This window comes from Schistocerca serialis, chromosome 5 (genome assembly GCF_023864345.2).
Source record: "Schistocerca serialis cubense isolate TAMUIC-IGC-003099 chromosome 5, iqSchSeri2.2, whole genome shotgun sequence".
NCBI classification, from domain to species: Eukaryota; Metazoa; Arthropoda; class Insecta; order Orthoptera; family Acrididae; genus Schistocerca; species Schistocerca serialis.
In genome coordinates, this window is record NC_064642.1 from 463,020,410 (window position 1) to 463,033,587 (window position 13,178).

General features: G+C 39.0%; 1 protein-coding gene across 6 annotated transcripts in view; it reads right to left on the reverse strand.

Moving 5' to 3' along the window:
• The window catches only part of LOC126480858 (proton-coupled amino acid transporter-like protein CG1139), a 274,379-nt gene that overhangs the window by 20,035 nt on the left and 241,166 nt on the right, over nucleotides 1-13,178 (reverse strand). For all 6 annotated transcript variants that reach the window (XM_050104232.1, XM_050104227.1, XM_050104230.1 and 3 more), the window contains exons 6-7: nucleotides 12,649-12,733; nucleotides 12,260-12,532 (exon numbers count right to left, since the gene is read on the reverse strand). In XM_050104232.1, the coding sequence (XP_049960189.1) occupies nucleotides 12,260-12,532; nucleotides 12,649-12,733 (358 nt within the window). The remainder of the gene's footprint in view (nucleotides 1-12,259; nucleotides 12,533-12,648; nucleotides 12,734-13,178) is intronic.

Below are 13,178 nucleotides of genomic sequence, written 5' to 3' on the forward strand. Positions count from 1 at the left end.
AAAGTATTTGGTTTTAACATTAGATTTCACTGTGAAGTGTGAAACAGATATTTTGAGCAAGAGTAAAAATATCCCATCCCCCCCCCCCCCCCCCCACCAAAATACAATAAAAACTGACTACATTACAAAGTTTATACACAATGATGAGCTGTGGATTCCAATTTTGAGAAGATATTTTTTGTACCATCTAAGTTCTTGAACAGTCCATGGTGGCACTACATTGTGGTGTTGTCAGAATCCTCACTGGTCAGCTGAATGGTATTTTATGGTGCTTGACTGATGATGAGGATTCATATTTGCACTTATCTTTCTACTCATGCAGGGTCTGGGATTCTCACAAGCCAGTTTCTTAATGGTCCACTATGGAAACCTGCCTCTTGGAAAAACTGTTCCACTAGTGTCAGGTGCCATCATCAACATACAAATGATAACTGTCAGTTAGCAAGGCAAGGGTGATGTAGGAATTTTGTCTTGGCTATTTTGAAAGAAACATCCAAGCATTCACTTACAGTGAGAAACAAGTGATGTACAGACACTTTAATCTCACTCATCTTGAACAGGAGTCCAGAGTCATAATAACTTCAACATCTCACTTGGTGCCATCATTGCAAACACAAAATGTGACTGGTGAGGTGTGTTGTATAAGTAGAAAGCAGGTTAGGTGGTGAACTACCTAGTAAGGCACATTTCACACTACTGGTGGTACACTTTTAAGAAAAATGTTTACACGAGATGAAATGGAACTTCTAGGACAATGTTCATTGTCCCTCAAGGCAATTAATACATGAATCCATAAGCAGGACATGTGCATTGTTATTTGCCCATAGCACCCTGCTGGAGACCTTAGCAACTATCATCCCCTCCCTCCCACGTTATGTAAGAGTAACATTCCATGGGTGTGAGGATACTTATTGTTTGCAGGCTTTCATGGCTATTGTCAGAGAAAGAAAAATCTTCCTTGTGATTAGGCCCTGACATCTTCTGCTTCTTCAACAATAACTCCCTGAAGGGATCTCTTGAGGAGTCTTCTGAAGTCTGTGTTAAAGGAACACTGGAAAGCCATGTCAGGTTCACATATAAAGTGTTATCTCACTTTTCTGGAAGGGAAAATTGTTTGGTAAAAGCTGCTCAGGCTCTCTCTGGTCAGCCATTGTTGTTGGTCAAATACTGATATGTTGTTAAATTCTATATACTTGCCATAGTATTCTCTGCACACCACTACCCTAGATTTCACACTTTACTTCAGAGTTGTTTGATGTTTATGCTATGTAACACATTCTTGTGTTGACCTAGTTTCATCTACGAACAGTTGGCACAGCCTCAGTCTCTTCATAAACTCCTGCAATGCTGTGTGTAAAAAATGTAGGTTCATGCAATTCCTCCAAAGAATTTTAATTATCCTGACCATTAGCCTGGAGACATCAAGTAGCCTTTCTGAGCAGGAAGAAGGCTCCTTTTTGTTATCTGATCTTTCTGCTCAGCCATTTTATCAAAATACCACGCATGCAGAAAACCTCCATGATTGATATTCTGATGATTTATGATGTGAAGGTATTATTTGTCAACACACTGGCACTGGATGCAATGGAGATCGCTGATTATAAAGTTGCTCCAGACTTTAGTGATGCAGTTGCATTCAGCCTTTGGTCAATTTATTTTATATGCCACGAGGAATTTTATGACAAAACTGACAGTGTTGCTATAGGATGACTTTCTTCATCAAATTCTGCTTATTATTTTATGGAGCCATTTCAAACAGCAGGTGTTAAGCAGCTGAAAGATAACTATCTTGTTGGCTCTATTATATAGATGACTTTTTTATTTTGTTGGTCACATATCATTAAAGAGGTACATAGATTTTACAAGTTCTTAGTCACTACCCACCCTAAAATCAACTTTTCCTAGGAGTTGAAGAGGGAGGTGGTCTCCCTTCTGGTTTACAGAAGTTCTGAGATTTCTCTGGCCCACTGAGCTTACTGGATGCCTAATAACATAATTAAATATTTAGACTCTGCTTCGCATTTCCATCTAGTTCAGAAGCAGGAAGTGTTGACTAAACTTGTCTCCACAGGCTTCCTGTGTTAGTGACAGCTTGAAACTGAAAATGGATCAATTAAGGGGGATAATAATGACAAATGAGTATGAGAGCATTTCTACAGATAATGCTTTAAAACCATCTTCTTTGAAAGTGCAAATAATGATGAAAAACCTTCTTCTCACTACGCAAGGCTGCTGTATATCTCCATGGTAATAAACTAGACAGGTAAAATTCTTTATAGAAATGGCTAAAAAACCATGTTTTTCAGTCAAAGACACTTCAGGAATTTGTGAAATGTTGCACTGTTGTGACAAGTTGTACATTGATGAAACTAGAAGAGCAATAAAAGAACATATGCAAGAGCATGAAAGTCACACACATTTGAAACAAAGAGTGAAGTTTGTGATAAGAGAACACAAAGAATACTGTTGCCAGCATATATATTGCAACAAAATGTAACGTCTATGGAAAATCTATCTCCTTAGTGATCTCTACTGAGAATGAATCTAACTTCAAAAGTGTTGAGGGACGCAGGCTTCCATGTTCATGACTGCCAGGCACCAAGAGTAGCTTGCAAACTATGACCTGTGGGCAGTATAAATAACTCTCAGAAGACACCTCAGTTGCGCGTTTTTGTTTTCTGATTTGTTTTGAAACATTACCCTATCAAGTACTGCCCATTATCAGTATTTAATCAATAAGGATGGACTTATTGAGAGCCTGCGGAAATCTTACCCAAAAATTCCTCTTCTGTCAACTGTGTAGAGAAACATCCTTTACATGTGAACACAAGAATGTTTCTTCACAGTGCTTCGTCACCTATGGACACCAGAAGGTTCCCAAAGACAATTCTCAGAAATTTATAGTTGCACAGAAAGCAGAGGATGGTGAGGCCTTATCACCCAAAAGATGAAGTTGAAATGAAGTGCATACCTTAGAAACTTATCAAAGCAATTTCTGAGATTTGGTGGCAAATGTGCAGCAATCATTAATCATTGAGGGACCCCAGTGCTTCTGATGTCTGGTATAATTGAAGCTGTATTGAGGCTACTAAGATGCTGGTTTTATTCAATTGTTCAACAGTGTAGCAAAAACATTATTACACATTTGATTTCCATGTGCATATTGCTCTGATGGAAAGATACCGAGAGACTGCATTGTTCTGAATATCATCAGAAGTTCCTTAATATGTTTAAATACTGAGTTAAACTTTATAAACATTTTAGCAATTATACTCTTGTCACATTTAGAGATGGTAGCCTCAGTCCTAGGAAACTTGTGAAATTGTGGTTGGTGCAAATTTATTTATTTTTAAGCATGAAATCTTCAGTTGATCCACTTAATCTGTAGCACATAATGTCAAAAGCAGCCTTTCTGAATGCAAAATGTAGAATGAGCAAGTTCAGGAGTCTCTCTCACCATTAGGATGAAACAGGAAGTGGGAAGCGGGAAACACACATAAGGAAAAGTGGATGTCTCTCTTCAGAGGAACTGAATGACATGGCACAATGGTTAGCCGTATTGGATTCACATTCAGGAGACGATAGTTCAAATCCATGTCTGACCATCTTGATTCACATTCATTTGAAAGGGCATGGCCAATTTCCTTCCCCACCCTTGAATCATTCTGAGCTAATGCTCAATGTCTAATGCTTTGATGTTGAAGGGAGGATAAACTCTGTATTTCCTTCCTTCTTTATTCGGAGTTTGTTGGACTAATGTACACTCGATCATGTCTGTAACTGCAGAAGTATGTGTATACATACAACAACAATGGAAATTCCTGGATGAACCAATATGAAAAATAAAGGAAAGGCAACCACTCAGTTGACTGTAACACTCAACAGAATACAGTATTCACATGTCCTTTTGAGCTCTTACTTTTTCTCTAGCAAAAGTACATTCACACTCAGACACACAGACACCCAAACACTCTCACCCACACCCACAGCCTTGGGTGTGAGCTTTTGGGTGTCTGTGTAGCTGAGTGTGAATGTGTGTACTTTTGCTAGAGAAAGAGCAAAAGTTTCAAAACTAATGTAAATACGGTATTCTGTGGACTGTTTTTATGTGGCACACATCACTCAGCTATAGGTGAGTGTTTACCTTTCCTTCATTTTGCACCAGATACACATACACACACGCACACACACACACACACACACACACACACACGCACACACACACACAGTGCTTGATTTGTAACAGAACGAATCAGTAACTCTGAGAAAAAAAAAAATCAGGACTGAAGATTTTGAGATGTGGTATGGTAGAACTTTTGCTGCAGTTGAAGTGACCTAAAACTAAGAAGTTGAACTGCGAAGTTGAATGGACCATCACTGACTTATTTTGACCCTTCAAGATATGTGTAACCTCGGCTGCTACGTAGAAAGCACTCTGTTATGGACACCAACTGCAGGGAAAGATGTAAAGGAGCAATATACAACAAAAATCTTTCAAAGCTTTGGACAGTTGTATGAACTGCAAGTTAAAAAATTTATTTATTTTTTCCTTAATATCTTATAGTTCAAATTTACTTGTATGTTTACCTTACTATAATTTATTTTTGTTGCAAATTGTAAATTGAGAAATAATAATTAACTTAATTAGGGTGTTTGGATTTTACCAAGTGCAAATGTTGTATTCACACTTTGAAACTTCTCAGAAGAGCATTAAAGTTAAATTTTAAGAAGTCTAAATTTCAAAAACACCTCAGAAGGTCACAGGACTGGAACTTTTTAAAATCAAGCACTGTATAAAATGAGTTCATCATCGAGACATGAAGGCACAATGGATGTCTACCAGCTGCCATGTTGTCCTCTGCATTGTGACATCATGTGGATGCAATATGGGGAGGCATATGATCACCTTACTGCTTTCCCAGCCTTTTTGCAGACTTCCCAGACCATGGAGCCACTACTATTTGGTCAAGCAGCTCCTCAGTTGAGCCTTGCTGCTATGGTCAACACCAGTTCCTGTAAGATCACCCATGTTAGGCACTGTCGGGCTGGGCTAGCACTTGGATGGGTGACCATCTGGTATGTCGAGCGCTGTTGACAAGCGGGGTGCACTCAGCCCTTGTGAGGCAAACTGAGGAGCTAGTTGATTAAGAAGTAGTGGTTCCAGTCTTGTAAACTGGCATATGACCAAGAGAGCAGGGTGCTGACCACATGCCCTTTCATGTCCACATACAGTGATGCCTGTGCATTGAGGATGAGAAGGCGGCCAGTCGGTACTGCTGGACCTTCATGGCCTGTTGGGGCAGAGTTCATTTTTTCAGTTCCCCAATTGGCATCATAAGGTTGAATGCACCCTTAATGGAGGATTATTTCAGAGGAATCCTTATGGAACAATAACAGTTGACAAACCCCCTTGCATTAATTCAAGGAGGGAAAGGAAGATAAATGGCGATGAGTACAACTTTATTTGGTGTAAAATTGGTTATGTCAACTGTATCATTACTTTGTCAGGTGGTGCAACATTGTATTACAGACAAGGTTCTCAGGAGATTAATTTTCTTTTTCTTTTTTTAAAAAAAGCACTTTGATCTTGCCAAAAGCAGAGAAGCTATTCTTCATGGTGTTGTAGCTCTCTGGGCTACCCTGAGGCAGTCTCTGGACTGTTGGAATTGCTGTGACAAGCAATCATCGTTGGCCTCTGAGCTGCATGAAACCGAAGTCACTAGTTTTATACGGCTGGCACATGCTACCTGCAGTTTCACTTCCTATGAAAAGTGCACTGCTTGAGCGACAGGGTATTTAAAGTGGTCAGAAGTTCCTCTCCATACCTATCTGGATCAGGGTAGCATGCTGTTATCGCTTATGGCAGGTGTTTGCTTTGGACCTGGCTTCCACTGCTCACGAGTTAGCAACACCAGGGCGATATTATAGAAGACGTACTTTCCTGTGAATGGGAGCTGAAAAGCTATTACAGTTGAGGCTGCTGATGCCCCAAGTAAAAAATAGATTATTGAAGGTTCCTATGTATTTAGAGGACGTCTTCCCAATTCCCCTGTTCTTGTAAGTGAAGTTTTCAGAGGTAGTTCTTGGATGACTGTAGCTATAGTGGCAGGTAGTCAGGCAGATTTTGATGGCCTTGAAGCATTTACAGATAAAGATAATATGGCACGGAAAACACTTGGGATATCAGAGACAAGAGGATTATTTCAGAAGAATTCATATCGAAAAATCAGTGAGCAAATTGTTAACAACACATGTATGGAAACACTGTCTTATTCTCATATTCATGATAAGTACTGTTCAGTATTTGATAATGAACTTTATTGTGCAACCATAGAAAGGCAATGCACAGAAACTAAACAACAACTATAAATAACAACAGTAACTGTGGCAACAGGGGCAGAGACGCTTATCATCATCCATGATGATTTGTTCACTTATCGCAGCGAGTGTACTGTGGTGCTGCTCCTGTTGCATTTAACCTGTCTGGCTGTCCTCAAGAAAATGGTTGATGCAGGTGAAGACTGCTCCTGATCTGAGGTAGACACTTAAGTGTCTTCTACCAGTCCTAACGTCTCTGATCCTCCTTGGGGTGTGACGATGTGATATGTGAAGGGGACATATCTTCATCAGTATATAGAGGCTTCAGTCACTTTTTGACACTGTCTCGTGTTTAGCATCTTTTTCAATCATGAAAGTATGGCCCCCATGCATGATTACTCTGTATGGTACTGAATATTATGAAACAGAGGTGGGCATAAAGCATTGTTCTTGAGTCACACATGGACCATTTTTGCTTTGCCTTTATGCAGAAACACCTGTCGGTCTCCATGTCTGATAGGAGTGGTATGATCAATGGATCTCATGCTGGAACTGAGCTGTTGTGCAAACTGGGTGCATAGCTCCAGAATGACTGGTTGAGCAGGTGATGGCAAGATCAGTTTTCCCAGAACCCTCAACTGTTCACGACAGACCATTTGTGCTGGTTACCACTGGATGTCCTTCACTGCCAATTTCAACCTGATTAGAACCAGTTGCAATGCTTCAGACCCTTGTGATGAGCTGCACATTAAGTCCATTTTGAATGTACAGTGGAATCACTCTACCATTCCATTGCTCGCTGGATCCCTAGTTACATCTCTGGATCTGGAATTACATCTCGTGGTACACCAAACATAAAGAACCAACCATGCAGCAACACCTCTGTGTCTGACTCAGCAGATATATCTTTTATTGTGATGACCTCGGGCCACCTGGTGAAATAGATGATGATTGTTAGTAAATAACATTGTAATGGTAATGGCCCTGTGATGTCCAAATGTATCTGTGAAAATCTGATGGATGACATCGGGAAGTGTGCAACAGGTGTAAAGACATGCCTGTAAATCTTATAATGCTGGCAAGTCAGGAATGTACATGCCCATATGCGACAATTTTTCAGCATTTCTGGCCATATGACTTTAACGGAGACCGTCACTCAGATTCCTAAGAGTGTTAAGTTTTGAAACCTGTTGAAAACTTCCTGGTGGTATTTCTATGGTATGTAGGGTCACTGCTTCCCTCTTGCTACATCACAGCAAATACTATCCGGCACATCCTGGGCTGACACATACTTGAGCTGCACTCCTGTTCACTGCTCCTGTATGAGACTGTGCAAAAGGAGATAGTCACATTGTTTTAACATTGTCTCAGCCCAATGAATTGATGCTGACATGATGAGTTGAGATCAATGTCATGCTAAAAAAATGGCTACCAGTGGCTGGTGATCAGTAAAAACTGCAAAATGTCTCCCTTAAATGGATGAGCTGAAATGTTTAATTGTTAAATAAATAGCAAGCAACTTTGTGGTCAGTTGCCCTCCATTTTGGCAGTTACCTAAGTGACTGCTTTTAGCCATTGACTCTTTGTTGCAGTGCTGCTCTCACTGCTGTTTGGCTTACATCTGCCATAAGTGCCAAGGGGGTGCTCAGTCTATGGTGACCCAGCATCATTACCTGTGCCAGATGTTTTTTGAGATCCTGGAAAGCTGTCTCGGTAACCACAGTCCATGGTACCTTACAATTCCCTGCAGCATTCTTGCCAATGAATAATGCTGCGACTGGCTATTTGACAGCAGCTAAATGAGGTAGGTGCCACTGACACTAGTTCAGCATGCCTAAGAATCTGGAAACACTCTTGTAAGTTTTGGAAAGAGGCATCTGTCAACTACTTCCACCTGCTCTGGCAATGGTGGCTATGCTGCTGGGAGACAAAGTATTTCAGGAATTTCACCTTGAATTTTCCCAATACCCACCTTGATATGTTGATAATTATGCCATATTCTTGCATGTGGCTGAAAAGCTGTCACAGGTGTGCTGCATGCTATTCTACTGTATACATGCTATTCTATTGTATATGAAAATATTAGAATTTCATCCATGTAACAAAAAACAAACAGTAATTCTGTAATGATTTCGTGCTTGACTTGTTGCCAAGTATGTGTGGCATCCTGAAATGAAATGGCATAAGGTGATACTCATACAAGCCAAATGGTGAGTCTCTGACATTTTCTTAATGTCAGCTGGCGCCAGGGGAATTTGTGAATATGCCTTATTGTGTTTTCTTAATGTCAGCTGCCATGGGAATTTGTGAATATACCTTACTGCAGTCTACCACACCGAATATTTTTGTGTTACTAACAGTGTTGTTAAAATCAGCTACAATGGGTGCAGGGTAGTAGTATGGAATTATGGATCTGTTAAGTCCTTTATATTATCCTTTTTATGAACTGTGTAAATCAGGGAGGCCCACTGACTATCCAGTTTCGTCATGATACTTGCTTTCAGCAGCCAGTTGAATTCTGTGTGTGCTGCAAGTAGCCTCTCTGGATGCAGATGCCATGGGCAGACTTCAATGGGTTGAACGCTTTTTGTGTGGATGTGATGCTGAGCATTGTGTGAATGTTTTGTGGTGGTACAGAAGGGTTCGGCAATTGCTAGAAAGTCTAGGAGTAGATTATAAAATGGTGGCTTCTCAGATGACACCATGATTTTGCCTACCGTATGTGGGTCATGACTCCCAGTATTCTTCTTACATGATGCACATGTGTGCCACTCATGTTATTGCAGGTGCAAAAACAAATCAGTATACTCTGGTGCAGATGATGTGGTAAAAAAGCCAGACATATTCATGTGGAAAGCCATGAGCACATCACCCAATGTTTGATCTAGTGTGAAAGGCATGGAAGTGGTATCTGTTCTGTGGGTACTTGTACTGATCAAGCTGATAATGATATAAAAAGTCTGCCTCAATTATGTGATAAGGCACATCTGCAATCACAAAAATCCATGTTGTATAGCAGTTAGAATCCAGGTATAGCACCAAACATCAGTGTGTCATGAACACCTCTTGGACTAACACTGACTTTTGAACCTTTATCAATAAGAAACTTGTCACCAGATAATTGGTCCTGAATAAACAATTAATGTGACTATTTGACTGCTTCTAATGTGGTGTTTGTATATATTCTTCTTCCCACACTATGGTCTGGGCACTTGAGCTGTTGCAGATGGGCATTAGCACACTTTAGCACCTGTCTTTGAAATGGGTAAGTGCAAAGTTGAGTGAATTAAGGGTGAATTGCCAAAAAGCCTTTGATACATTTTCCAAACTGCTACCTCATAGTTGCTGTCAGTCTGTGGCTACATGCATATTTAGTTTTACCACTTGAGGGATCCATCTTAGGGCCATTGCTTTTTCTTGTGTACATTAATGATCTCTCATCAGTTACACTGCCAGAAGCAGAGTTCGTTTTGTTTGCAGATGACACAAGTATTGCAATAAATAGTACGTCAAGTGTAGTTCTAGAAAGATCTGCTAATGGTATTTTCATGGATATTAATAAATGGTTTAAAGCCAACTCACTGACATTAAACTTCGAAAAGACTCACTATATGAAATTCAGAACCTGTAAGAGGTTTCCACCCAGCATATGCATAAAATACAAAGAAGAGCAGATAGAAGAGGTTGACAGTCTTAAATTCCTGGGATTACAACTTGATAATAAATTCAGTTGGGAAGAGCACACCACAGAACTGCAGAAACGCCTTAACAAATCTGTATTTGCAATTCGAGTGTTAGCAGACATAGGCGACATAAAAATGAAAAAGCTTGCATACTTTGCCTACTTTCATTCCATAATGTCATATGGTATAATATTTTGGGGTAACTCTTCAAGTCAAACAAAAGTTTTCAGAGTCCAAAAGCGTGTAATACGTATTATTTGTGGAGTAAATTCACGGGCGTCCTGTAGAAACCTCTTCAAAGAACTGGGTATACTAACTACTGCCTCTCAGTATATTTACTCATTAATGAAATTTGTTCTAAATAATATATCTCTTTTTCCAACAAACAGCTCAGTCCATACATACAATACCCGGAACAAAAATGATCTGCACAAGGATTTAAAAGCACTTACTTTAGTTCAAAAAGGGGTCCACTACTCAGGAACGCTCATCTTTAATAATTTGCCAGTAAACATAAAAAAATTAGTTACAAATAAAGATCAGTTTAAAAGGAGCCTGAAAGACTTACTATTGGCCAACGCCTTCTACTCCATTGACGAATTTTTTAATAGAAACAAATGATATATTGTATATATTCATACTATTAGTATTGTTATTTCAGCTTAAAAAAAATTTACATGTTCCACATCCACGAGGATCTCCTCAGCACGGATCTATGGAACGAAAACTAATCTGATCTAATCTAATCTAAGTTGCTGGTTGCTCCATGGTGGGTTCATCTGATGTGTGCTGTTAGTGAGATGTATTTGTGCATGTTACAGGACCGGTGATGTGAGCTCCCACTTTCTCGCCCATTTCTGCATCCTTGTCTTCAGTGTTGCTGTTACTGTATAGTAACCTCACTGAAGTGGTTTGCAATGGTGTCTGTCTTCTCTGCTAAGTCTTGCAATAGCATGTGATGGTGTGGATGTTGCCTAGAAGTTTACAAGGCCATAATACGTGTCAAGACTGTTCATGTAGAAGTTCTGGGCCTTCTAATGTATGCAAAATTTTGAGCACTTGTGATAGAGTCTTATCGTCCGTGTAGTCACTGTTCTGGTGACAATGTTTAGTGCCATAAAATAGCTTCTTTTAGCGTAGTGTAACTTTGCTTTTGCAATATTTCTTCGCATTCTGCAATCACTTATAAATTCTGATGCAAAATCACAATATTATATACACCCATGTTATCAAACACCCCAAGCTGTTGAAATATGCCTTTATCTTGCATAACCCAAAGTGGAGGTCACATCGACCAGAATGCAGGAAGCTTACTATTTCCATTTTGCCCTTAAGGGCTCCCTTATTGCATATTTACATGTGTTGTGTCATTTTGCGGTGAATTAAAAGTAATGTTTGGTGATCCATGGTTGGGCAGTTCCATTTCTGATTCCCTCTTCTGGTGCTTGTGTCAACAGATCTGTTGTTTCTGATGATACATTTCTCTGTTATCCTTTGCTTCTTTTCCTTTTTTGTGGTCACCATTATTGAAAACTATCTTATTCTCGTGTTCACAATAAATATCATTCAGTATTCAATAGTGAACTTTACTGTGCAAGCATAGAAAGGCAAAGATCAGAAACTAAACAAAAACTGTAAATAACAGCATAACTATGATAACAGTGTCAAAAGTGCTTATTATCATCCCCATTGATTTCATTCACTTTTTGCGCCAAAGCATATTGTGGCGTTGCCACACATTCAAGGACAAAAAGAGAGATAAATGGTGAAGAGTATATTTTTATTTGGTGTTTGTGTGTGTGTGTGTGTGTGTGTGTGTGTGTGTGTGTGTAGTCCAAGACTGCTTCTCCCCTGAAAAGATGAGCCCTGTTTTCCTTATGCCTGTTTCTCACACTCCTGAACTTGCAACATTTTATATATTTTGCCTTCAATACACAGTCATCATTGCTATCAATACACAGTCATCATTGCTATTTATTCCTTTTATTCTTCTTTCCCATTATCCTATCCATTTCTTTCTTTATTTATTTTTATGTCTCTTCTCCACTTCATTAGTGAGCTATCTGTAGTAACTATAAGAAATAACATATAGACAATGAGCACTGCAGGTCACTATTACACAATAAAAAGTATTTATTTCCTCTCATGCAATTGTAAATTCTTAAAAGAAAACAGCCATGTTTCACTTGACAAGAAATCCTTGAAACCACAATGAACCACAAACTGATGTAACAGTTATTGGACTATGCATTACTTACCACACCAACAGCCTCAAGTGCAAACAATGTGGTGCCAATAAAAAGTGGAAAATTTCGAAGGTCTCCAACATAATTTCTTGTCGCTGGATTTGGAATGTCATCAAATAAGAAATATAAAACAATTCCAAGTCCCACGAATGTTACAACATTAGCAAGTGTGGAAAATGGGGCTAGCAGCTTGAGATTCCTGACCCAGTTCATCAGGATAAGAGGCAACAGAAGCATCAGCATGTATAACCTCACACTTATCTCTTCAAAGTAGAGATCAACAACCTGAAAGAAAGTAAATGACTTTTTAACTCACAAGATCCAACAGACATTGTGTGTTTTACACTGGTACATTTTGTGTAATTACTTCTGCATAATTAACATTTTGTAATAGTACAAACCTGCTTGATATTGGATGCCACAAATACAATATAGACACAACATATGCCGAGCTGATATGTTGCCAAAAAGAAGTTTACAGCAAACCTGAAACAATAAATTTGATATCTTCATTGTGACTTTTAGTTTAAGTGAAAATTGAATTACTCCTGGATTTCAGTTTCTGTAGGTTATTTGAAGCATTAGGTCATTATTATTTCAGATATGTTTATGTAACAGTTAATGCTGGTCATTCTTCAGCATGATTAATTGTCTTCAAAAGAAATATTTTTCATCTAAGAGATTAGCCAGTCATGTCATTCTTCAGTTCTTCTGACACTAGTTTTATTGAAAATTACTATACTGCTGCATCTGCATTACAAAATTTAAAGTAAGGTAACACATTTTTCTGCATGATTTACTTGGCATAATTTAGTATGGTGTGGAAAGCAGTGTTTTCTCTTGCCAGTTACAAAGAATGCAAATCTCAATATCATTTTGAATGTTGCATGCAATGCAAACATAGTATGTAGTACTATTCTTCAAGCAGAAG